Raw genomic sequence first — 24554 nt, 5'->3', positions numbered from 1 at the left:
AAATGCTTGTGGATCATATTTGTTGCGCAGACACAATTAGGATGCGCCTTGTGGGCGAATGGAATCTCCTCCTCACTCAGGCTCCCGCGTGTTTCGGAGATGTGGAGAAAAGCTACCAGAGCTGTCGTCGATAAGACTGATGGTGATATCATCCACCCCGTGATTCCGTACGGCCTTACCATACCTATACCAATGATACCCAGACCCGACCAGACAACTTGACGGCTGTAACACACCACCACGTGCAGTCTCAGGGAGGGTCACTTGTCGACGGCAGCGGGCACCGCGTGCCATCTGCCGGTACAAATACGCCGGCAATACCGAGACCCCTAAATCTTATCCAATGCATTAAGCTATCAATCATCTTACATTCTTCTCCTGCGCCCAAACCTTCTTTTTCCCTCTCCATTTGCCCTCCCTCGGCCTCTGACGAACCTTCTCTTGCGTTTCCCCTCATCTGGTCCATCCTCCTCCCCGATGGACAAATATGAAGCCCGCCGAGAAGCACTTTCGCTGCACCATATGTCAGCGGGGCTTCACGCGCATTGATCATTTGAAGCGGCATCATCTCAGACGTATGTTGTTGCCCCGCCCTGCAGCTCCTTTGTCCCCGATTCGTGGCTCAATCTCGATAGATTCCGGCTTGAAACCCTATTCCTGCGTGTTCTGTACCGAATCCTTCGCGCGATGGTTTGTCGTCACAGACGCCCTCTCTCATCCTGATTAGAAAGAAGTGCGGCGAAGCTGACGTGCGGCCCCCAGCGATAATCTTCGGGATCACTACACCGACTGTAGAGAGCGCGGCGATCGCAAAATCCCTGAGACGGGTCAAAGAGGCCGACGGCGACATGCATGCCAATCGGTAAGCCGATCCTGGGGTGGCGCCGAAGCCGGGGTCGAATCTCCGTCCGCGAGGAATGGACATTGAACTGACTGAGGTGGTCTTAGTGCACCGCGATGAAATTGCGCTGCGACGGCAACACACCATGCGAATCCTGTGTGAAAAGAGGCTTCATTTGCGAGAATGCAAATGGGCCAAGCCCCGCTCCTAGTACGGAGGATGGTACGACGCGAGCGACTCTGCGCGGGGGAATCGATTCCAATTAGGGCTGATCTGGGATGCAGGGAAACACTCGCCGAACCCACGAAGACCACCGTTATGCAGACAACCATCGGATCGCGGGTCGATCAAATTCTTGCTGAACGGCGGCACCGAATCATTCACCGAGGGATTCAGACTACCTCCACGGAACGATGTGGAACGGAGTATGGTCTGTAACAACAAAACTCCGCTGGAAGAGAGCAGCCCGGACGGGGAGATTTTTCAATCCATGGGCATGGGCATGCAGGGAGATCAGGCCGGTCTCCCTGCCAATTTTGGGGGAACCGATCTCAACAACCTCCCATTCTTCCAAGACACTTTCTTGGACTTCTTTAATGGACCTTTCGGCGATGGGCATAAAAATGTAGACGGCTCGTATCCGGCTCAGGCTACCTACACGGGCAATTTTGCTACACCGACACCCAACGGACACTTGGCCCTGTCCGGACAGACGACGTTGTTTGAACCCGAACAGCCTTTCGCGATGGCTTTAGTCCAATCAATATTGGCGCGCGTCTGGACATTACCCTTGGATGCCAAGTCACAAGAGGAGATTTCGGCGAATCTGGGGTTTCTGCTTACGACGGCCCGCGTGCGCAAATTCGTCTCGCTTTACTTTAAATACTGGCAGCCAAGCTGCGCCATGATTCACATCCCGACTTTCAACTTGGAGACTGTTGGGACGCCGTTGTTGGCCGCAGTGGCGTTTTTCGGAGCCATGTACAGCTCTGACCCAAGGGAGGCACACTTGGCGAAGCGAATGCTGGACATCGCTGAACTGTACATATTCTCCAGCCACATGTATTCACGCGAGTTTGAGGTTGCAGGCACCTACGCGGGGCTTCAAAGTCCCGGGGACGAGCTCACCGATTGGACGAAATTCCAAGCGTTTCAGGCCGGCTTCGTCATCCTGATTGTTCAATACTGGGCGGGGAGCCGTTCGTCAAAGAACCGGGCAATGGAGAATCGGTTCAGCGAGGTTTTGAAGGTAGGCAGGCTTATGGACGGAATTTCTTCTCGCTTTCTCCGCTTGGAACATGCCACTAATCAACAGGCAGGTCGCCCGCCGTCTGAATCTTGTCAAGGTCCGGCATGTGCTGGACGAGGAACAGTTTGATGAGCAATTGTGGATTCAAAGGGAGTGCCGTATACGGTATGGACCACGATGTAATGGCTGAACCACTCAATGGTCGCTCACTGACTAGCAAATAGGACCATTAGTCTCATGTCCTTGTTGGACTGTGCTTTTTTCTTCTATCAAAACTATCCGTGCCGTCTGACTCATTCTGAATTGGAGAGCGAATTGCCTTGCGAAGAAGCCTTGTTCCGATCTTCACATCCCTTTCAGGATCCAAATTTTCGATTCACACGCGACCTGTCGATTTTTCAGGCCTTTCAGCATATGTTTGAAATATCCCCGCAGGGTAGCCCTGCACCTTCGCCATCTATGCCTCGCTTCCAGCTCACCATTTTGGATATGTTCATTGTCATTCACGGTAGGTGTCAAGTGTCCCGCGCTCCCGGATCATAGATGCTGATCGATCCATAACAATTTCTGCAGTTCTGTTCGCTTTTATCAATACACACATGAGCCTTGTGGGCCTGATCAGACGCCAGGCTCTTGTCATTCAGCCCACGCAGGCGGAGGGCGGATGGAACAAGAGCATGATCCCCGAGGACTCGATTCTAGGTTCAATCCGTACAGCCTTGAACCGCTGGCGCGACTACTGGATCGCCCTCAGCCGCCAAATTCCAAAGGATGAATGGGCTTCAATGGGCTTCTACAAGAACGGGTACAATTTCTGGCTAGTGTCACAATTGCTGATCACCAAGAAGGACGCCGTGGATGTGATTATGCAAATGGAAGTGCACTGCGAAGACAAGCTTGAGAAGTTGAAGGTTCTATTGCAGGATGAATAAACCATTCGTATGGTTCCAAACTCCAAAGCGATTTTCCTTGAGTTTCCACGCGATTCATTTAAATGTAAACGTGCACGGCCCTTTCTTTCGCTCTTCTCTCCCCCCTCATGTTCACTTGATGGGACTTTTACATCCAGTTTTTGTTTAGGGCTGGATAGCAGCCCCGCCATTTTCAATATCCTACAGCGATATTTGGGGATCCATGCATTGAGGATTATGATCGCAGCATGTATATTACTCTACGTGAGGTTTTCATTGCCTCGGGTCGTCAGCAACAAAGCGCTTGCCATGAACACGCGGTGCAAATTACGATTTATCTTCATGTCGCTGTTAGGCATTTTCAACCTGGTCGGACCCGAGTGAGGTTCTATTGACAGGATCTGCGTGAGAGTCCAGTCGCAAACAGTCTCGTCCCGTGAGAGCGCGGATATGAAGTAGCTCAATTGGTGATGAGCAATCTTTTATAAAAAGAGTGTCCCAAATCGAAATGTATGATTACAAAGATTAGCTCGAGGTGCAATTGATAGCCAGCAGGCTGTCATCAACCTATGGATTCAAAAGCAATAAGTGACTGGGTCATTCGATCGAGTGGTCTGAAGGATGCGGGCAATGACTTACATTTGTGCAGGTGAAAGTGTTGGAACCTTTTGGGCTCTTGACGTTGATATCGGAGGCGTAAATCTTTGAACAGACCTATGTGAAGTGTCAGAACTGTCGTCTTCAGTCGAAGGGGTGTAAAAAATGAGAAGGGCGGGAAGGGGGGGGTGGAATTCTTACGTCCGGGCTTGAGCAAACGATTGTTCCAACGACAGGATCCCGTTTTCCAGAGGTAGTGCCCTTGATGTTCTTGAAGTATACGTCTGAGATGGTCATGCTGCTCTGTGATTTTGACCGAAGATGATTAGAGATCGATCAGGTACCGAGGAGACTATAGTAGACTCTAAAAAGGCAGGAGAAGTGACTTACGGGGAACTGGTTGCAGAGAGTCAGGTTCTTCTGTCCATAGCACTGAGTGACCTCGATGGCGTAGTCGACATTCTTGATAGTCATGGTATCGTAGGTGATGTTCCTCACGCTACCGGAGCCACCTCCGCCCTGGAGGTCAGTGGACAGAGCCGAGGCCACACCGGGCCAGACCTTGATGCGAGCACCGTCCTACACTGTATTAGATCATTGCAACAATGTGGCAAAACTCGACATTCATTTCCGTGGAGACTTACAGATGCGTTGAACATGGAGATGTTGTAGACGAGAATGTTCTCAACGATATCGACCTCGTCCTTGTACTGGCCCAGCGAGCCAACGGAGATACCATGCGAGCCATTGCAATGAAGGTTCTGAACAATCACGTTTGTGGAATTGGGCTTGAAAGAGACGCAGTCTAGAGGTCCGTCAGCATCACTGTAGGTGGAAAATCTGCTCGCTTCTCGACACGTACCATCGCCGTTGTTGATCACTGAATCCTGGATAACAATATTGTTTGACCGGTAGATATCCCTGCAAGAGCGTGATTAGTGTTCTCTCTTTATGGATCCTATATTGCGAGCTCTTCCGCGCCCCGCTGTGGCACTCACCATCCATCGGTGTTCTTGGCCTCATGTGCGCTCTTGCTGTAGCCCGAGATATCGATACCCTCAAACAGAATGTCTGATGAGTTGGCAACGAAATTGTACCACTGTGGGGAGTAGCGCAGCTTGAGGGGGCCAATGCTACCGCCGTGCAGGCCGATGACACCGAACAAGATTGGGCGCAAGATCAAGGGCTCCTTAGCATACAGGTCATACCAGACCTGTCCGTTGCCGTCTAGGGTACCGCCACCGTAGACGTTGACGTCTGTGCCACCAATCTGGAAGAAGGTGGTGGCATTTTGGTAAACTTGCTTGAAAGCATTAGCTTGCCAGTAGTCGGTGTCGTTGGTGAATTGAATTGTGCCGAGGATTTCTGTATTGACGCATTTAGCTTCACTCGATCAACCCAACGGAGGCCTGTAAAGAAGGCCCACTGAAGTTGCAAAAGCACTACACACCCAGATCTACGCTCTTAAGGAATGTCATGTCCATGGCTTTGCCGACAGTGTAGGTCTTTCCGGCGTCAAAGACGACTTTACCGCCGTTGTTGCACTTTTTCAGCGTCGACAGGATATGGGCGGAGTCGTCAGTGCCGTCGCCATTAGTCGGGACATGGCATGTCTTGTGGCGATCTTTGCTGCCAGGAAGTGGATGGAATGGGTGGTGAGGATGGCATGCATCATTGCGAGATCGTGAGTTTTTGGCCTCGGCAACTGTGCCGAGCGATAGACTGAGGCTGAGTGCCTGTGCCAGGATACTGGAGATCTTCATTGTGGGAAATAGGCACAGACGACGTCGGTTTTTTAAAGGAGAGATGCTGTGTCAACAGTCGACAGACGAAATGATCGGCGGAAGCTGCCCACACGACTCTTTTTATATTATTCTCGGCATAAGGCACAGCAGATGGAGGCCCCTCCCTCCTTCACTCCACACCCCCTGAGCTTCGACTGCATTCCCCGGCATTGCGCGACGGTCCAGTCATGGACACGGGGGTCGCTGTTAACTTCAAGTCCCGATTGAGTGGAGTCTATCCACGTTGACGGTTTGTCCGGGGGAAATGAGGGGGGAAATGGATATTGTGGGGTAGGAAACGAAGCTCTCCAGCGGCGACCAGGCAGGGGCGCATGCAAAGCGTCACGTCGGTAAAGCTTGTGGAGATTGGGCACAAGGTGAATGTTCTCGCTGAAGACGATTGTCCCAGCGCGGTTGGAGGAAGATTTGGTGGAGATTTTGCCGATTGGGAGGAAAATTCCCGCCACGATCAACGGGCAAGTTGGAGGCAAATCTCGGCCACATCCTGCTTTGAGAGGCGGAGGTTCACAAAAGGCTCCTAAACTGAAGACACGCTTAAAGAGAAGATGCAGATCCCGTGACATGTGGACTGCCGGCTACTTGGACCGCCACTGGAGGAATAACCTCAATGATTTCGCGAGGAAATATGACGATGACAGGCTCCGGAGATGTTTCCGCCATTTTCACCGGTGGGCCAAGCTCTCCCGAGACCTCAAAAGTCCGCTGCGCAACCGATTACCCAAGTGCTAGAAAGATCGTACATTCAAGACCTCTCTATCTTGTGTCATTGAGGAAGAGAGAGAGAAATCATTGCATAGGTGGGTAATATGTACAGTAGGTCCTCCGCAGACTCGAAAAATGCTCTAGGCAGACGAGCGCAATTCGAGACGTATCTGAGATAGATCATGCTCATATTCAAGAGCTTCGCTCCGAGATTGCTCGTTACAGATGCGAGTGATCTGATCAGATCGCTCCAGGGCAGTCCCTCCCGTGACCAACTACGTCCGAGTCGTCCTCCGTACGGACGGGATCGCTTTTAGACGGCCTTCTCGCCAACACTCTTGACTGCCTTCTCGGTCTCGTGCACAACAGACTTGGCCGAGTCGGCAGCTTCCTGTTCGAGTTCCTTGGCAGCCTCAGCCGATGAGCCCTTCTGGCTACGCTGCCACATGAAGATGCGGGACACTTGGACGACACCAACGCATCCGAGGAAGAAGTTCACGGCGGCGAGCCTATATGCAGAGAAAAAGAGGATGATTAGCGGAAAGTGATCGGAGCCGTGCAAGTCATCGAGTCAACGCACAGGACATTACGGGGCTTGATGATCAGACACCAACGGGTCCAGATGGCTCCCGTGGCCATCAAGGCACAGTTCTGAGTCAAAGAAAGCTTTTCCGCAGGGCGATTGAAGTCGGAGATACCGGCGATGACGAGAGCCCACTATGCAATGAGAAAAAAAATATCAGCCATTGTTCATGGTCGGACGATTGAGTTGAGCGCAATTCACAGTCCGACGAGGATGGGATCAATGATGAGATCAAAGGAATTCTGCGCTTGTTGCGATGAAAGGATGAACTGGGTCACGCGAGTCGTACCTTCATGACGGGGGCCCTGTCCGATCACAAGTTAGCATCGACCAACCATTCCCCGTGTAGAAACTCCATCCAGTAAGCGCAGAACAACCTACCAGAAGTGCACAGTCTTGACACCAACTGGGCTGTTCCACATGCGCTGGAAAGCACTCTGCTGCTCTGCGGTGCCGGCCTCGGAGCTCTGGAAGCGGAAGCCCTTGGCCCCCGGCCGGCGGAAAGGCGCAGAGGCATTGCGGAAAGCAAAGCGAGTGCTGTTTAAAAAGCGGAAGCCCACGCGCGACGAGGACATGGTGTGTATGTGGTGGACAAGGAGAGGAGAGTGGTCAAAAGCTCGAGTCCTTAGGTTGTTCCCGAAAGGTTGAGAAGAACGCAGGGCGGAATCGGCCGGTGGTCGGGCCCAGCATGTTTTATCTCCGGGTGACTGGGCTGTTACACAGCTATGATTTTTGGGTGTCTCCCAGGGACATATGCCCACATTTTTTGTTTTATCTACCAGGACAGAGCCAATCTTGATATTCCACGAGCATATTCGATTTTTGAGACATTTTGGTGCAATATTAGTCTCATGATCGTGCTGTTCATAGGGACCTTTGATCCTAAAAGTACCGCCGGCTGGGCGTAAATGCTGATGTAAGCGGGCTTGAGTGAGCAGGACCGAAAGGGGACTAGCGGCGGTATCTCTTTGCTGGGCGAATCACCGCCGCTGCGAATAACGCACCTCCGGCCTTGTGTCTTGCTTCACGATACCCCTCGACCTTACTGCCTCGCACCTCTGGACCTCCTTCCTTCACGGAGAATCAATCACAATGTCTGGCAAATATGTCTTCTCCAAGGGCCTGAAGGAGCTCCGCTTCCTCTTCTGCCAGTCCTCCGAGCAGAGCGCTGCTACAAGGTCAGTCCACCAGCCTCTCAGACGCAAACCTCTAATTCCAGACGGCGCGTTCTGCACAACCGGCGCTGAAGCAATTGACTGACTCTGTGATTGATTAACAGAGCTTTCATCAACCGCGCCTACCCTACCATGAAGAAGCACAACCCGCACACCCCCATCATGATCCGCGAGGCTGCCGGCACCGAGCCCCGAGTCTTTGCCCGATACGGTACGCCTGACTTGCTCCCATTCCAACACGAGACTCATCAAGGGAAAAGCCTCAATGAAGTGATAGAATCATGCTGACTGATACATTTACGACTTCTAGCCCTGGGCAAGGAGACTCAAGAAGCTCTCTCGGGTAGGTCGGCCAAGTCCCGAATTGTCTGAACCCTCGCGCTAACTTTGCCTAGGTCTTTCCGACTCGCAGATTGAGGAGCGCATCACGAATCTGGTGAAGCAGGCTTCATAACGACTTTTCCTCCTGACATAGCCTCTTTCGCATCTTCCCTTTCCAAATGATCCTTCCGCGTGTATCTCTCGTCCCCTAAACATTCTATGTACCTTGTACCTATAGGTGAAATTGAACCTTATCAAAAAAGAATTACTCATTCAATTCATGACGAGCGCGAAGTTCACAATGACCATCTATCACTACAGCTTACGATCAATGTTCAGCAGTGCCCACTTCCCCGAATCGAAATTGCGCCCAGCTCATGGAACCCTCAGGCATTGTCCAGAGTCTCTTGCCTGTGTCCTCGCCCGCCGCACCTGCCCCAACGTAAATGGGCAGCAGATGCTCAAAGCTTGGATGAGCCTGGCGAGCATCGGGTCGCTTGAGAAGATCAACGAGAGCCCTCTCCCTCTCGGCTGGTGACTTTGTCACGGCATCTTTGAGAGCCTCGTCAAAACTGACCGCGTATGGCAAAGGATGTGGATTACCAAACGCGAACCGGAAATCGCGAAGATTGTGTACGGCCATTCCGGACACGATGATCAGGATATTCTCCTCACGCAAGCGAGACACGGCCTGACCAAGCCGGACATGTTGAGTCGGATCCTCGGTATCGAAGAGAGAAACCTGCACGATTGGGACATTCAAAGGATTCGAGTCCGGTTCAAAAGCTGTACGCCCTTGGCCGTCAATACATGCTATTCAATCACGATCGCAAAGGCCGACCAGCGAGCATCAACCGAGACTCAGGGAACTGACCGCATTTAAAGCTCGCCCAGACTCCATGGTCGAGACCACGCTCGACCCCCTTCGCATCAATTCCAGCATCATTGAGTGCATCGAGTACTCTCTGCGCCACCGTGGCGCTACCCTTGTTTGGGTACTTTTCCTGATAATAATGACTCGGGAACCCATAGAAGCTGGACCGCAACATCAGTGGGATTCACGATAAACGAAACAGAACGGGACATTGCTCGTAGCAGCTGAGAGGCCTACTCATAGATCAGATCCGTGCGCTCCGCCGTGTTCACATAGATGGTATTTTGATCGCCCTGCCAGTGCGCCGAAAACACCACCACCGCGCTTGGTTTGACTTTGGTCGTGATTTCCCGTCCTATCTTTCCCAGTTCGTTGTACACCGGGTGATGCACATCGTACATGATATTGGGCTGTGATGCCAAAAAAAAGCTAGTCAGAAATCCTCATGTTGCTCATTTCTGGTATCTCTTTTTTCCCGCCGAGAGTTGCCTAAAAACTCGTTTTGACTCACCCCGCCATGGCTCAGAAAGTAAATTGGTGTCTTCATCTTGATCTTGGATTGATTCCTACAGTTTGTAGGGCCCGGCACACTCTCCGAGCCGGTTGTCGCTCGTGAGAATGTTCCTAAGAACCGACGGAGAGCCGACAGATTGGCGGTATTTTCAGAGGAGCTGGCCAAGACTAGGGCGAGGAGAACAGACACCAAAACTGAGTAAATGACCAGACGTCTGTTCTTGGAATATGTGCTCTTTGGGGGGTGTTGAGATGGACTCGACTGCCGTGGAGATCCAAAGAACATCAATGCCCTCAACAGGTAGCCCAATTTGCATGCACTCGAGTCCTCGAGCTAATAACCTGACGACAGCCCTGATTTATGTGCACTTTTAAATTTTGCACCCTACAAAATGAAATACCGTAAGTAAGAATGTTCTCGCAGCTTTACAGAAGGTTAAGTCCGCTCTCCAGCGATTTCCATAAAACTTCAAACCCCACGATTGGGAGGTAATTGACTTACGTAGTGGTCAGTAGGTACTTTCACACTTCAGTTCTCGTCAAATTTGCTTTTTACAAGATACAGATAAAGTGACACAAATTATATAAAGGCGGATCGCGCGACTTCGGAGTGCCGACGAATGGCTGAATTCGTAAGCTGCGCGCGGCGGAATCGGATGCACTGGGCGGGTTAAGCTCAGCTCTGTAAGCGCGGAAGAAATCCGCTGCTGGACTCCACGTTGCTCTATGTCGAGGGCATTAAGGTTGTGAACATCGGGGATGCGTTCAAGACGGGCTATCACGGAGTCTTTTTTTTTCTCGATTCCCAAGAGAGTGATTAATCTTACGCAGGGGCCGGGGGAGCTCATTTTCCTGAAATGCTTTCAAAGATTGATTGGAACACATATATTGCCTGCTTAGGTCCTTCCGCTCAGCTTCTAACATCACAGCCGCAACCTGATCCACCTCGTTCATTGAGTACGGCTCAGACAGCCTGTTGAGGACCCGTTCAACGTCTAGAATAGGACAATACTCAACCATTGATGGATGCAATCAGGGCTTTCCAAAGAATTATCGAGGAAATGATAGCTCACACTATACCTCCTCACAAGAGTTCGTGAATGATGTACACGGGAAAATACGCAAGGACCTCCAATCCCATCATGGATCCCTTGAAAGTCGCAAAAGCATTTTCAAAAAAAAAAACACCAAGACAGAGCATTGAGTATGGCGTAAGTGGATCGAAGCAAAGACATGAATTGTATCCTAATCCAGGAAAGAATCATGAAATAAAGTTCTTTAAGAAGTGCGAAAAGGGAAAGAAGATCATTACAAGGCAGAAGAAATCATGGAGCACCGATCGTCGTTAGAGAAATACACACATGCCACTCTGCGAGCGCGCAGAATCCAGTTCCACACAATCAGGTCGATACCTCGCATCCGGCAAGTGGGAAAGGTCGAGAGGAAAAAGATATTACATGAGGACGCAGTCCCCTTCACTTTGCTTGCTGACGGCGGAGCGAGACAGGCGGGTCTTCTGGTACCGACCGCCTCCTCTTCTTAGATCCTCTAGACGCTCGCGGGCCTTGGGGAAGCCCTGTGCTGTTAGATCGGGAGTTGGGTTAGCACTGACTTGTTTCCCTTTCATATCAAATAGCATCGTTTGGTCTTTCGCACTTACCAGCAGCACGCCAGTACCACCGCTTCGCATCTTCCAGGTTGGCCGTGACACCGATGCCAACTTCAGTGTAATATCCCATGGCGTATTCAGCTTTGGCAAGGCCAGCAGACGCTGCCTTCCTTGCCCAAAGATACGCTTCCGTGTCGTTCTGCTGCAAGATGCCTTCCGACCCAGTCAGGTACCAACCGCTAAGAGCGAGCTCACTCTGGTGCTCACCCTGAGCAGCCGCACGGGTGTACCATATGATGCTCATGCGGTTATCTACCGGACAGCCCAACAGACCATACTCGTAGACCGCACCAAGGCGGAATTGCGAGAACTTGTAGCCCAGATCGGCAGCCTGATGGAACAGTTGAGAGGCGTATGCTTCATCGCGGACGATAATGTCGTTACCACTGGCACTCTGGTACATGAGCGCCAATTCATGAAGGGCGTGAGGATTCTCCTCGTCCGCGCGCTCGGCGGCGCGCTTTAGCCAGGAGACACCCTCCCGCGGATTACTCTTCTGTCCCAGCAACCCCTTCAGATTGATCATGCCGATCTTGTACATGGCAGGGGTATCGCCCAAGGCTGCGGCACGCTTGTACCATTGTACTGCCTTGAACGGGTCGCGTCGAGTACCACCTCCTTCTTCAGCACCAATCTCGCAACAAACAGCGACTCGATAAGCCGATTGTGCGTGGCCCGCCTTGGCTGCAGAGAGATACAAGGAGAACGCCTCCTTAGCATCAACCTGTAAGCCTAGCCGGCCTTCACCGTAACAGTCTGCTAGATAAAACTGTGCCTCAGCAAAACCAGCCGAGGCCAGTTTTTTAACAATCTTGTGGGCATCAAGGATGTACTTCTCCTGAGCCTTGGCTTTCATTTTGGGGTCAAAGTGAGTGTTTTCGGCCACGAGGACAGTGGATGCCTCAACAAATTTCTTCGCCAGCAGGAGTTGGAGCCCTTGATCTTCAGGATTACCTCGTGCTTTCATCTGCAACTTCTGAAGTTCGTCATGTGTGATTGGCCCATTTTCATCAATTTTGGCAGCGGCTGTCTGAGGCGCCACTTGATCAGGGCCAGGGGCAGCGCTAGGATTATTTCCAGGGACGGGAGCAGTCGCTGGACCTGGACCTGGACCTGGACCGGGCATGGGGTTTGCAACCGGTGCAGAACCGTATTGACGCACTGGCGCTGGCTTGGCCGATTGATCATGACCTGGACGAAAAGGCACAGGGTGGTGAGGCAGAGCGTCTGGATTTTCATCATAGATCGGGGACTGTTGCGCAGGGTAGCCTTGAGGTGGTCCATGGACTGGGCCGGTTTGAGGATATTCCGGCCCATATCCGTTTTGGCCGGGCCCCATATTCCTATCGTGATTGGGCCTGGAAGATCCATCGGAGGGTATGTCGAACTGGAAACCAGCATTCTCAAATTGATTCGGAATAGAATTTTGTCTCGAGCCAGAGTAATTTGTGCCTGAAGAAGGTGAAGGGCCGGTTTGTGCTAATTTGGGGGTCTCTAAGCCCATCTCATCTGTGGGGCCAGCTCGTGAATTCGGTATGGCGTCGAAATTGGGCATATCGGGTTCGTCATCAGTAGGCTCGTAGTAGGTATCCAGGAATTCTCTCGGGGCGTAAGAGACCCGACTTCCTGGATCAGGAGGAATTGGGGGCATTAGACTGCCACCAGCCCCAGCACCGAGCCCAAATTCCATATCATAATCCGGGTGCCGTGGAGCTCTCATGCCACCTGCCGTGTTGGGTCGTGGTGGAGGCATCTCACTCATCGGGGCTCCTGAGAAATCCGGTTCCCTGTAAGATGGCTGGCCAGGATAATTTGGAGCCACCATATGGGACGGCATGGTCGCACTGCGGCTGGGTGGACTTGGACCCATTGAAGGCCCCATGGGGTCCGGATATGGTCGATTGGTACGATCACTTCGACCGGAGCTAGCCGCGCGGGCTGGCCCTGGAGGGTATCCTCCCCGAGCTGTAGGAGGAGGGGGACCCCTTGGTGGCGGCTGCCTCATATCAGGTCGTCGTCCGTTTGAATTTGAGGTATGGGGCCTGGGTGGAATCCCTCGGCCGTTGAGATCCATAGCGGCCATACCATTCTCGATACCACCTCCCCCTCGAGGAGGAGGCCCGCGTCGGTCTCGTGGGTCTCGGCCGCCAGGGACAGCGGGAAACGGACTGTCGAAATTGCCTCCGGGGGGAGGTGGTCGACCTCCGGCTAGACAATCCATTAGATCAAAGCACTTTCAAGCTCCTAGTCAAGATGTTGCGTTTACTCACGAGGTCGAGACCGGCTCGTCCCTGGGGGCCCTGGGGGGCGATCCCCAGGATAGCCGCGTCGGTCGTTATATCCCATCGGAGGTCGTCGAGCGTCTGGGGAGACTGGTCCAGGCGGCGGGCGCATTGATCGTGGTTGTTGCGACGAGCCATGCGGCGGAGCCCCCGCGGGCCCAGCCTGGTAACTGTAGCTTGGATCATCCTGTCCTCCCGCGCTGCGGTCACCACCGGGACGCAGTTCGTAGCCTCCAGGTGTGCCGGACCTTTCTCCATATTCACCGCCATACGCAAATTCGGGCGCATATCCGCGACTCGACACAGGTGATACTGGACTATTGGCGTCGTACTGCCTCATGGGAGGTGGGCGTTGAGCAGGGCGCTGAGGGTATGCCATGGCGTCTATCTGCGAACAAAGACAAAGCCAATCGCCAGATTTGAGTGGAAGGCGTTCAAGACGGCGCAGGTCAAGTCGAGCAGCATGCAAGGAGACTTCCGGTCACTGACGATCAAGATCAACATTTGCTCACGAGCGCACAACTTCTCCCCTCCGCACGGGACGGTGCCACGTGCGCGACCATTCAAGATGATCAGGTGTGACGAGGAGAATGTCGCACTTACCACGATCCCTCACGTCCCCTCGGCAAGACGTCAGCGCTTCAAGCCTCAACTTGGCGATCGCAGGCGCGGGGGAAGGGAAGTTTCAAAAGAGAGTCACAGCCGTTCGAGGAGTGCGAACGGCGAACAAGCCCTCCGAGGCACTAACACTTTAATGAACAGCCGGCCCACAGGAACCAGGCACGCCCGCTAACACCGCAGCCGGTCCAAATCGGTCGCGGGTATTGGACTGCGAGTACAACTTCTGCCTTACTATGGACCCCGCGGTAGATCTCACTCTCCCTTTGTCAACCTGGCTTACCTTCCTGGCCCCAGGTAGGGACCACAAGTTCCAAGGTTGGCTCCATCTACCGGTGGACACCTGCGTCTCAGATGGTTCCCTGGATGCGGCAAGGACGCAAGCAATAAACTCCTTCATTAAATTCAAATGCGTGGGTGCCATGAGTTTCAGGTCCTCCACATTCAGAGTTCGGTCGAGAAGACATCTCTACGTTTAGATGGCTGCCCATCCAGATCCTACAAACCCTCCCTAACCCAGTACCTGACGATCAGGGGTGAGAAGGGAGGACAGTTGCTACCAGGGGTTGGCGACTGGGAAATGAGCATCCAATGGAGACGCAGCCGAGTTGGCAATCCAAGCCTGTCACCATGCGCAGTGGCTACTTGTTTCACCCACCTGACTCGCAGAGAACATCGAAAACGCTGCTCTGACTGCTTGGCATTTTGAGAGTCCTTCCCTCGACGCTTTGATCGATGCAATCATACAAGGTTCACGCCTCAAATCCTGGCTTCTGTCCACCAATCCACGAGTCTCAGCGCCCGTCTTACGCTTTTTGGTGTACTTGTCCGCGCCCCCACTTATTCTTGAGAACTCCATTGCACCAGGCATCAATCCATAAATGGATTTTTCCCTCACCCATGGGACTCGGTTCTCAGTCTTGTGGAGTTACACCCTTTTGAACCAGGATTGAATGGAGGAAGGGACCAAATGAAAATCCTCGGGGGACCCGTCGGTAATGCAGCGAACGCGAACTTTTTCGGGGGGTTGGGTACGCGACCCTTCAAGTTGTACAGGCTGGCGTGTACTGACTTTGACGTGAATAAGTAAATTGCACAAGTGCAATGTACCTCTGCAAAGCAAACTGTCAAAATCAAAAGCCACATCGGCCCGCAACGGGCGGTGGCGGTTACGGAAAGAGGCATTTCACTACAACGCGTGCCAACTGGAAGTGGAAAAGACTCCACTCTTTGTTCAGTTCAAGTCTCAATCTCAACTCAGATTGGCTCCGAGAACATTCTCCCACACATTGTTTCAACCGTACCATCCTGTAGCTAGTGAGCCACATTGACTCCGCATTACAGGCAAACCGCTCCAATATGCAATGTTAACACAATATGTGCCTATCAATCGTGCTGACTTAGAAGCAAATTTTTCCTAAAGAACTGTGTGACCCGCGATCGCAGGTACCACAGCCATTTACTTTTTCGTCGGCACTTTTTCTCTTCAGAATGGGAGTCACCAATTGAAGGCGCGATGGAAAGAGCTCAAAGATATCAGGCCGTCTTGAAGATCGATCTTGCCAAATTTCTACATGCTAGATCGTTTCTCCTTGAAACCACAGGCTGTCTTTTTATCGCAACCATCACTCCCTTTTCGACTTGGAATTACAAGGACTCTACTAAGTCTAAATTATCGAGGATTTAGGTGTAGAAGGCAAATAATCTGTCTCGAGTTGGCCCTCTAAGGTTCATTATCCCGTGCTCACATCACCTATATGCCAGCCCTCTTCTACAGGCGTAAACCAAGTTATACATAGACTCTTATTGGAAGGGAGCATGAATTAAAGTGTGCGACTTGGGCAGCTGAGACCGGTGGTCAATTTACTAACAATCATAAACCTGGTCTTGGCTGTACGTGACATTGTGTTTCTCCACTTCTCATGAGATTAGATCACAGCCCGGGACAGCCCGAGAGCTGGTCATCCAGCACGAATTATCTCGGGAGGCTTGAATGTTGTAAGCTGGAGCTTGAGGCGCCGCCTGTGGAAGCTCCGACCTGCAGCCAAACTAGATCCCGCCTTGAGTTGCCGGAACCAGAATCCTGGGATGGATGTCAACATATGAGGGGACTGATCTTCCGTCACCTTCTGCCAGATAATTGCAGTATTGGTAGAGTGTAAGCCTTCAATGCTCAGAGCCCTTCTCCTGAGAGGCTTACTATTCATTACCTACATTCAAGTTGGGACGCGGCCTTGAAGGTACTTTTCCATTACTTGACGTAGTTGACAACATGATCAAGGATGCCTGCGACGACCAAAGCGAATGAAAGTTCGTGGTTAAAATGCTATTCTTGACAACCGACGCCCGATGTACCAGATTCTATATTTGTACGGCCAGCTACTGACTTTTGTGGTAGAAAAGACGCATGTAAGCAGACTCAAGACAGCTTGATAAACTTATCGCATACAAGGAGTAACTGATCAATTTCTTCTCTGTCCTTGCCATTTGATCCTTAGCGTGCTTACTATAAAATCCTACCATGCAGATGACATCAGCGCAAAGTGTGTTGAACATCGATACGTTACGGGGTCAATTCTCAATATGAAAGACTTAGGGTGAGAAACTTCCGGCTCTATAATCGGGGCCATCCATTTTGACTTATTGGTCTGCTCACCATGTCGAGATACCATACTTTAATTACAGGTAGTTTGTGTGTATCGTCGTCGCGCAACTTTCAGATGCTCGAGATTCCGGAAGTTACTATTGTAATACAATGTCTATCAACACAAATAAAATGCTCTCAGATATGATCTCATCATCCTTTGTTCTCTTCTCCTCTCTCGCACACGCACCCTCCATCTGACTACAATCAACTCCCCCCGATACTAAAGACTTTGCCAGTACCTGATTACCATCACCCTCATCCAGGCTTCCCAAATACTCCACGATGACACGTCGCTCTGGAGGCCACCGTTTGAGGGGCCACAGGATCACCGTTGGCCAACCTCTTCCTCGATGGGATATGAGCACTCTGATTGCACATATTCTGGTGGAGCAAATGAACCAGGAGCCAGGTGGTGAACTTTCGCGAGAGATAGATCTTATTAATCTAAAAGTGGATCTTGCTCTGGAAGCCTTCACGAGAGTGCGATTGTTCCTCGCCGATGTCCATTTCTCCCTTGAGGAGACACGTGCCAAGCTGGATGACTTTAGGGAGAATCTTGATGCTTGTATTGAAAAATACGACATTGGAGAGGACCAGGACACCAAGAAGAATCAAGATGTCGAGGAGAAGCAAGAGTGACACTTCATATGTCAGTCATCATACCATATTTTGCATTTTCCTTAATAAAGGCGTGTTACTGAATCATACTGCATTAGCTCGGTCTCTTCATCTTTGCGGCAAGACCCGGCCCTGTCTGAAGCATATTGTGTGGATTTTGAAATAGCATAGAGCATTATGATTTCTACATAGCAGATGAACTAAGTGACACCTACCAGTTATTCAATTGAAACGGTACATCTCTTCTGTGCACCCTTCCACCCTCTTAAAACCTGGTATTGTTCAATTTATGTTGCGAAGCCTGTGTCGTATTAACAATCCTGGCGATAGGTCTGGCATGGATTCCATTTCTTCCAAGTATGAAAAGACATCTCTCATTCACTAAGGAAAGTTTATATTTGAAGATCTAGGTCCCACAGAGATCATATATATAAGCATACATTCAAGATACTGTGAATAGCGCCAGTCTTAGTTTTGAATGTTGATTCACTGATATTCGCCACCTGATGACTGATCAAGTCCGGGGTGCATGAGGCAAAAGACTCGTGCGGCGCTGCCCTAGTGGGCCCCGCCCGCTATTCTATGAATAGACTGATTCTTTAATAACATACATCATAGGAGGTAGTGTATACGAGCACTGTAATAGTCCGGAGGCTGCCGGATCATTACACTAACTTCTTAAAGTTTTAACGAGAAGTGATAATAGAAACTTAATACGGGCCGTAGGTGTTGAAACATACAATTTCAACTTTGAATTAATCTATTGCAGGGTGTCTGCCACCATGACGGCTCGTTGCCGGGGAAAGCGGTAGCACTAGAATATGAGTTTCGGGCCTGTCAACAGATGAGCATGATGTCTTGCTTCTATGCATGCCCATTCACTCAGTAAGCACTCATATAAAATTCTAGTAATTGTCCTTTGAGAAGATATCTTCTCACTTAGTAAATCAAGTTGATGGAATTCAAGCCATATGACCACAGAATAGCTAAGCCACAATTTGGCGAAACTAATGTTGTTGTCATCCAGGCTACCCTTTTCCTCTCGGAATCACGTGCACGGATAACGATTGTCAGCGTCGCTCGTTCACGCCACAACTCCTCCCAACCACCGTCCTCACTGTGTCGACCCTCTTCAGTCATTATCCCTCTCGGCTGCTTCTTGGTACCACAAACTCTTACAACGCCCATCCGTTCGTCTCACATCAACTGCTGTCTCTCTCGTCTCTTGATCGCCCAAATTCCGGGTTCCCCTGTGTCCAAACAAAGCAACCTGGACTGCTTCATCGAAGTCGCCTGCTCCTGTGTCCACGCCTAACGACTTCTTTTTCTCGTTCTTTTCTCCAAATAATCAACGTCCATAATGTCCGGCGAAGCTCCCTACGACCCTTATATTCCCGCCGGCTCCAGCGGTGCCCCCGGAGCTGCCTCCGCGCAACAAAATGGCAACCAGCGCACAGCCGCTTTGCAGGCGGTTAGTGTTCCCCCTTTGACTATCAACGTTGCTACACTTGGCAATTTTGGTATTGCGGTGGATTGAACTGCTTCGTTATCCTATTCGGATGACTCTCAGCCAGCATGATACTTGATGCCTTGACCGAGATAGCTCCGATCGGCAGTAGCGGCAGTAATAGGCACTGACTTGACGTACTTTAGCAAATCGACGATACTGTTGGAGTGATGCGTGAAAACATCAACAAGGTCTCTCAGCGCGGAGAGCGCCTTGACTCACTCCAGGACAAGACGGACAACTTGGCTGTGTCTGCTCAGGGCTTCCGCCGGGGTGCCAACCGAGTGCGCAAGCAAATGTGGTGGAAGGACATGAAGATGCGCGTATGTCTCGTTATCTGTGTGATCGTGCTCCTTCTTGTCATCATCGTCCCCGGTGAGTCCTCCTCCCTAGAGTTGAGCAGCAGATGGTCGGAAATCAGGCAGACTGCGGGAAGTCTATCCAAAGTTAGATAGAATCTTGAGTGCTGAGCGTGAGCTGATCTTATCTGTCTGAATCATCTAGTTGCCGTCACTCGTCACTAAATGCACAATATGCCTTGCTCCACGAACTTTTGTGTTTTTTGTTTGGAATTGGGAAGACAATAGGCGGACGTGACGTGGCCCACCCCTTGTCTCGCAAGAGACCACAGATTTTCCGCCGCTGTCTTCCCCACTGCTAATACCTCCGTTTGTTTTCTTTTGGGCGTGTTTTGAATGACTTTCATCTCTTGACTACATCTGCGCCCGTGAATAGCGGCAGAAGACCATGACCGTCCTAACCGTTCAGTTGAGCGTTCTTAGGAAAGGAGGCATTCTGCCGCCATGCAGTAACGGGCGAAGATGTAAACGATACTGTTGTGATGCCGTCTTTGACGCCTGCTTGATGTGATCAGTATGATTTGCGACATTGGAAAGTGTGTTTCCTGCTTCTTTGTCTCTTGTGCTTGTGGCAATCTGGCTCCGCCTTTTTTTTAAAGTCTTAATGAATCCGTCAGCCTCCTCAGTGTATTTCACAACTTACCCATGTGCCGCTAAGGTTGTGGGTCTCCGGTGGGTGCTTACGGCTGTAGGGAGAAAAATTACCCATCTAGCAGGGAAGCTCAATGCCACTGTCCTCGGGAGTCTCTTACCTACAGGAAGTGGTACTATAGTAAAATAAGCTTACTCTGCTGTTAGGACTCCAGGCCTCGATATCCATTTTTCTGGAGCCCTGGTTCGTCGACTCAAGTCAGTGCGGCTCATTTTCTGTGCAATCAAACCTCTAGGCCTGTAGAACGCAGCTACACGGAACCCCTTACTGTGCAAGGGCCCAACATGCAGCCCTGGCTCTAGTGATCAAGCGTGACAGGCCCTGTAAGGTCAGACACTAAAACAGGACGGGTGGAGGAAGTGGATAGGGGCCTCAGGAGTAGACGAGTTAGATACACGGAGAGGATCAGATAACCGACACACGGCCGAAGCCGGATGACGTTGCAGCTGGATGGAGAGCAGCCGCGGTCAGCATCGATTGCTTGTCCAGCGCATGGCCTTTTGGCTTTTGGAGATTCACCTGTGTCATTTGGAATTTTTGTAACTTGTGTGTGTGTTTTTTTTTCCACAGAAAAGCTGAATGGTCAGGGTGGCTGATTCCCAGCGGTGATAGGGTTTGGGGAACAGTGAGTCAACACCAAGGCACCAATGACCCAACTTTGGGCGGGTGGTCCCCATCAACGAGAGGATCCGGTCTCGAGAGATCTGCGCCGGCTGACGAGACCACAGAGTGTGGACTGTGGATGGTACATAAGTTGGTGGGCTACCCGACCTGAGTGTGGGTGATTTAATTTGAAGTCTGCCGTGCCACCCAAAAAGAAAAAAAAAACATCACTCTCATTGCTGAACTACCGAATATTCTGCCGGCTGCGTTAATTCGTATATTTATCCATTAAATCGCTCTATGAGGGAAATATATCAATGCATACAATAAATCGCGCGGATCGAGTATAAGAAGGGGACCTCCTCACGTCCAGCCCAGTGCGTGACTCGCTGTCGCAACGACACACCGCCCGGCTCCCCGTCATCGGCTGATTGGCCTAGTGGGCACTCCGACGCCCGGCCGGTGCAAAATCTCTCGATTGGAGGTTGTTAGTCATACCTATCGCTCGACCTTTCTTGGGAGCACTTGTTCCCTTCCCCAGCAATTGGCTCTTGACTTTCTTTCCTTCCCTTTCTTTCCTGCTTTATACTTCTTCACTCTCCCCTCTACTCTTTCAATCAGCTAACCGAGGGGACGTTTCCCCCAGTAATCTGCGAAAGACCTCCAATTGAAGTTGCCGCATGTTGGTGACCACAATGCTGTCCCTTCGCTCCGCCGTGCGGAGAGCTTCCACCAAGCCCCTCCGATCGTTCTCCGCGCCGCAGCCGGCCTTGCCTCTGCGCTCCGGGGTCTCTGCCCGCGCAGTTGCTGGACCTCTTCGCCGCAATGTCCGAGCCTACTCTCGCACCGCAGACGCTCAGCCAAGCTCCACCCGAAGCACTGTCGTTCAGCTGCTGAGCAACATTGGATCCAAGCGCGAGGTCCAGCAGTATCTGTCTCACTTCACCTCCGTCTCCTCGCAGCAGTTCGCCGTGATCAAGGTGGGCGGTGCAATCATCACCGAGCACCTGCAGACTTTGTCCTCCGCCCTCGCATTCCTGAATCATGTCGGCCTTTACCCCATTGTCGTCCACGGTGCCGGGCCTCAGCTCAATCGCATGCTGGAAGCCGCCGGTGTGGAGCCCCAGTTCGAGGATGGAATCCGGGTCACGGATGGCAAGACTCTTTCCTTGGCGCGCAAGCTCTTCCTGGAGGAGAACATGAAGCTGGTGGAGGAGCTGGAGCGCATGGGTGTGCGTGCTCGTCCCATTACCGCTGGTGTCTTTTCTGCCGACTATCTGGACAAGCCCAAGTACAATCTGGTCGGAAAGATCAATGGTGTGGACAAGAGGCCCATTGAATCGGCCATTGAGGCGGGCTGCCTGCCCATTCTGACTTCGATGGCCGAGACCCCCGATGGCCAAGTACTCAACGTCAATGCTGACGTCGCCGCCGGTGAACTGGCTCGGTCGCTGCAGCCTCTCAAGATTGTGTACCTGGCTGAGAAGGGAGGTCTCTTCAATGGTGACACTGGCGAGAAGATCTCCGTCATCAACCTCGATGAAGAGTACGATCACCTGATGACCCAATGGTGGGTTCGTCACGGGACTCGCTTGAAGATCAAGGAAATGAAGGATCTCTTGAGCGACCTGCCCCGCTCGTCCAGTGTTGCCATCATTCATCCGGCCGATCTTCAGAAGGAGCTCTTCACCGATTCGGGTGCCGGCACTCTCATCCGCCGAGGCAACAAGATCAACGTTCAGAACTCCCTGGCTGCGTTTGGCGATCTGAACGCCCTGAAGGATGTGCTGGTCCGAGATCGGGAGGGCCTGGATGCCCGTGCCGTCGTCGACCGCTACGTCGAGGGTATGAAGGAGCGTGACTTCAAGATCTACTACGACGATCCGATGGATGCGTTGGCCGTAGTCCTGCCACCCCAGCAGGGCTCCCTAATGGCCCACTTGGCCACCTTCACGATCACCAAGTCGGGCTGGTTGACCAACGTGGCTGACAATGTCTTTGCTAGTCTCAAGAAGGACTTCCCCAAGTTGGCTTGGACCGTCAAGGAGGATGATGAGAACCTGACATGGTTCTTTGACAAGGCGGAAGGCAGTCTCAGCCGGGACGGCGAGGTTCTGTTCTGGTACGGTGCAGAGAACGGTGACGAGGTCAAGCAGCTCGTTCAGGAATTCACCAAGCACGGCCGCCAGATGTTCGGTGATATCAACCTTGAGCACCGTCTGCACCGTGCTCACGAGGCTGCTATCAATATCAGCAAGGGCCACGGTGCCAGCGGTGCCTCCATGGAGCAGAAGCGTGCCTTCTCCTCCGTGTCCAACGCCCTTCGTGCTTCCCGCATGAAGCGCCCGGCCGTTGCGATCAACGCGGCCCGAACCTATGCCACCACCACCAACCCCAACCCTCCTCTCGGTGAGAAGAACGCCTCCAACCCCCAGCCTGCCAAGGTTGCTCTGATTGGCGCTCGTGGCTACACTGGCCAGGCCCTGATCAACCTGCTCAATGCTCACCCTAACATGGACCTGCGCCATGTCTCTTCCCGGGAGCTGGCTGGCAAGAAGCTGCAAGGCTATGAGAAGCGTGAGATCATCTACGAGAACTTGAGCCCTGAGGATGTTCAGCGAATGTCTGCCAACGGCGACATTGACTGCTGGGTCATGGCACTCCCCAACGGTGTCTGCAAGCCTTTCGTCGAGGCTGTTGACCGTGGCTCTGAGAAGGGCAACGTGATCGTTGATTTGAGCGCCGACTACCGCTTCGACTCCAACTGGACCTACGGTCTGCCTGAGCTCGTTGACCGTTCCAAGATTGCCCGTGCCACTCGGATTGCCAACCCCGGTTGCTACGCCACAGCGGCACAGCTCGGCATTGCTCCCCTTGTGCCGTTCCTGGGTGGTCAGCCTACCACCTTCGGTGTCTCTGGGTACTCTGGTGCTGGCACCAAGCCCAGTCCCAAGAACGACGTCAACTTCCTCACCAACAACCTCGTGCCCTACAGTTTGACTGACCACATCCACGAGCGTGAGATCAGTGCTCAGCTTGGCACTAGCATTGCCTTCATTCCTCACGTCGCCGTCTGGTTCCAGGGTATTTCGGTAAGTTCCTTCATTGTACCCATGTCCTTGTTCTACGTTCCCTATTCTGACCCAGCCTCGCAGCATACCATCAGCATTCCCTTGAACAAGGAAATGACCTCTCGTGACATTCGAAACATCTACCAGGATCGCTACGCTGGTGAGAAGCTTGTCAAGATCACTGGCGAGGCCCCTCTTGTCAAGGATATTGCCGGTCGTCACGGGGTGGAGATCGGTGGCTTTGCCGTCCACTCCAGCGGCAAGCGCGTTGTGGTATGCGCCACCATCGACAACCTTCTCAAGGGTGCCGCCACTCAGTGCCTACGTAAGTCATCTGGTCTGCTAAAATGTCCTTGAACTTTGCTAATAATAACCCACAGAGAACATGAACTTGGCTCTTGGCTACTCTGAGTATGAGGGCATTCCTATGGAATAATCTTGTCTCAAAAAATTTCGATGCGGCAACAATGTTGAGATGATGGCTCCATCAGCCTTCAAAATCAAGCTATCAAGCTATCAATCTCTTTCCCCTGCAACATGCCCGCACTTCCCGTTGTTCTTGGTCCTCCTGTGCTCGGTCGCTTGTTGCTGCGGTATGCTGTACGAGACATGGGTCGCGCATTTTCTTTCTAACGTGGACTACATGGGCGGTGTCAGTTCAATATCGAATTGATCTCCACTGTGTGCTCTGTCCAGTGATCTATGTCATTTACTAGTTTCTGGTGTTTATGCTGTCTTTCTGGTTGACGAGTCGCCTCGTATGGTCCTGTATGTTTCTATTAGTCATTTCTAGAGCTCATTTGAATGCCCGGTGTCGGCTTTGTCCATCCACGTTTCATGCTAGCGTAGAGCTCTTCCAAGTCGGTCAGAAGCTTGCCGATCTCAGACCCGATATGTGTATCAAGTACTAAGATTTTGAACTGTGCCTCCAGGCTGGCGTTGGAAAAATTGTGTCAA

At 51.9% G+C, this 24554-nt stretch overlaps 9 protein-coding genes across 9 annotated transcripts; 5 read left to right on the top strand and 4 right to left on the bottom strand.

Moving 5' to 3' along the window:
• Nucleotides 1-487: 487 nt before the first annotated feature.
• POX_f07606 (uncharacterized protein) lies at nt 488-3022 on the top strand (the record flags this gene model as incomplete). Its single annotated transcript, XM_050116401.1, has 8 exons — nt 488-575; nt 636-690; nt 763-862; nt 949-1063; nt 1126-2090; nt 2161-2255; nt 2315-2598; nt 2664-3022. The coding sequence occupies 8 exons, from the start codon at nt 488-490 to the stop codon at nt 3020-3022; spliced, it is 2061 nt and encodes a 686-aa protein (XP_049966540.1).
• A 504-nt stretch (nt 3023-3526) lies between these two features.
• On the bottom strand, nt 3527-5361 carry POX_f07605 (putative exopolygalacturonase X; the record flags this gene model as incomplete). The annotated part of the gene is made up of 8 exons (XM_050116400.1): nt 3527-3568; nt 3641-3715; nt 3800-3901; nt 3989-4177; nt 4243-4403; nt 4461-4519; nt 4597-4963; nt 5049-5361. 8 exons carry the CDS (start codon nt 5359-5361, stop codon nt 3527-3529), a joined length of 1308 nt encoding a protein of 435 aa, XP_049966539.1.
• A 1057-nt stretch (nt 5362-6418) lies between these two features.
• POX_f07604 (putative mitochondrial pyruvate carrier 2) lies at nt 6419-7263 on the bottom strand (the record flags this gene model as incomplete). The annotated part of the gene is made up of 4 exons (XM_050116399.1): nt 6419-6614; nt 6686-6822; nt 6978-6993; nt 7070-7263. The coding sequence occupies 4 exons, from the start codon at nt 7261-7263 to the stop codon at nt 6419-6421; spliced, it is 543 nt and encodes a 180-aa protein (XP_049966538.1).
• Nucleotides 7264-7780: 517 nt separating this feature from the next.
• On the top strand, nt 7781-8317 carry POX_f07603 (NADH-ubiquinone oxidoreductase 10.5 kDa subunit; the record flags this gene model as incomplete). Its single annotated transcript, XM_050116398.1, has 4 exons — nt 7781-7866; nt 7968-8074; nt 8174-8206; nt 8259-8317. 4 exons carry the CDS (start codon nt 7781-7783, stop codon nt 8315-8317), a joined length of 285 nt encoding a protein of 94 aa, XP_049966537.1.
• A 195-nt stretch (nt 8318-8512) lies between these two features.
• On the bottom strand, nt 8513-9605 carry POX_f07602 (uncharacterized protein; the record flags this gene model as incomplete). Its single annotated transcript, XM_050116397.1, has 4 exons — nt 8513-8997; nt 9059-9219; nt 9296-9468; nt 9570-9605. The coding sequence occupies 4 exons, from the start codon at nt 9603-9605 to the stop codon at nt 8513-8515; spliced, it is 855 nt and encodes a 284-aa protein (XP_049966536.1).
• Nucleotides 9606-11024: 1419 nt separating this feature from the next.
• POX_f07601 (Chitin synthase regulatory factor 3) lies at nt 11025-13901 on the bottom strand (the record flags this gene model as incomplete). The annotated part of the gene is made up of 3 exons (XM_050116396.1): nt 11025-11152; nt 11232-13448; nt 13511-13901. 3 exons carry the CDS (start codon nt 13899-13901, stop codon nt 11025-11027), a joined length of 2736 nt encoding a protein of 911 aa, XP_049966535.1.
• A 3168-nt stretch (nt 13902-17069) lies between these two features.
• On the top strand, nt 17070-17426 carry POX_f07600 (uncharacterized protein; the record flags this gene model as incomplete). Its single annotated transcript, XM_050116395.1, has 1 exon — nt 17070-17426. One exon carries the CDS (start codon nt 17070-17072, stop codon nt 17424-17426), a length of 357 nt encoding a protein of 118 aa, XP_049966534.1.
• A 1339-nt stretch (nt 17427-18765) lies between these two features.
• On the top strand, nt 18766-19436 carry POX_f07599 (Synaptobrevin; the record flags this gene model as incomplete). Its single annotated transcript, XM_050116394.1, has 3 exons — nt 18766-18876; nt 19059-19287; nt 19417-19436. The coding sequence occupies 3 exons, from the start codon at nt 18766-18768 to the stop codon at nt 19434-19436; spliced, it is 360 nt and encodes a 119-aa protein (XP_049966533.1).
• Nucleotides 19437-21221: 1785 nt separating this feature from the next.
• On the top strand, nt 21222-24033 carry POX_f07598 (Protein arg-6; the record flags this gene model as incomplete). The annotated part of the gene is made up of 2 exons (XM_050116393.1): nt 21222-23922; nt 23978-24033. The coding sequence occupies 2 exons, from the start codon at nt 21222-21224 to the stop codon at nt 24031-24033; spliced, it is 2757 nt and encodes a 918-aa protein (XP_049966532.1).
• Between the last annotated feature and the right edge of the window lie 521 nt (nt 24034-24554).

Source organism: Penicillium oxalicum, chromosome VI, assembly GCF_001723175.1.
Source record: "Penicillium oxalicum strain HP7-1 chromosome VI, whole genome shotgun sequence".
Taxonomy (NCBI): Eukaryota; Fungi; Ascomycota; class Eurotiomycetes; order Eurotiales; family Aspergillaceae; genus Penicillium; species Penicillium oxalicum.
This window is presented reverse-complemented; position numbering and strand designations above follow the sequence as displayed.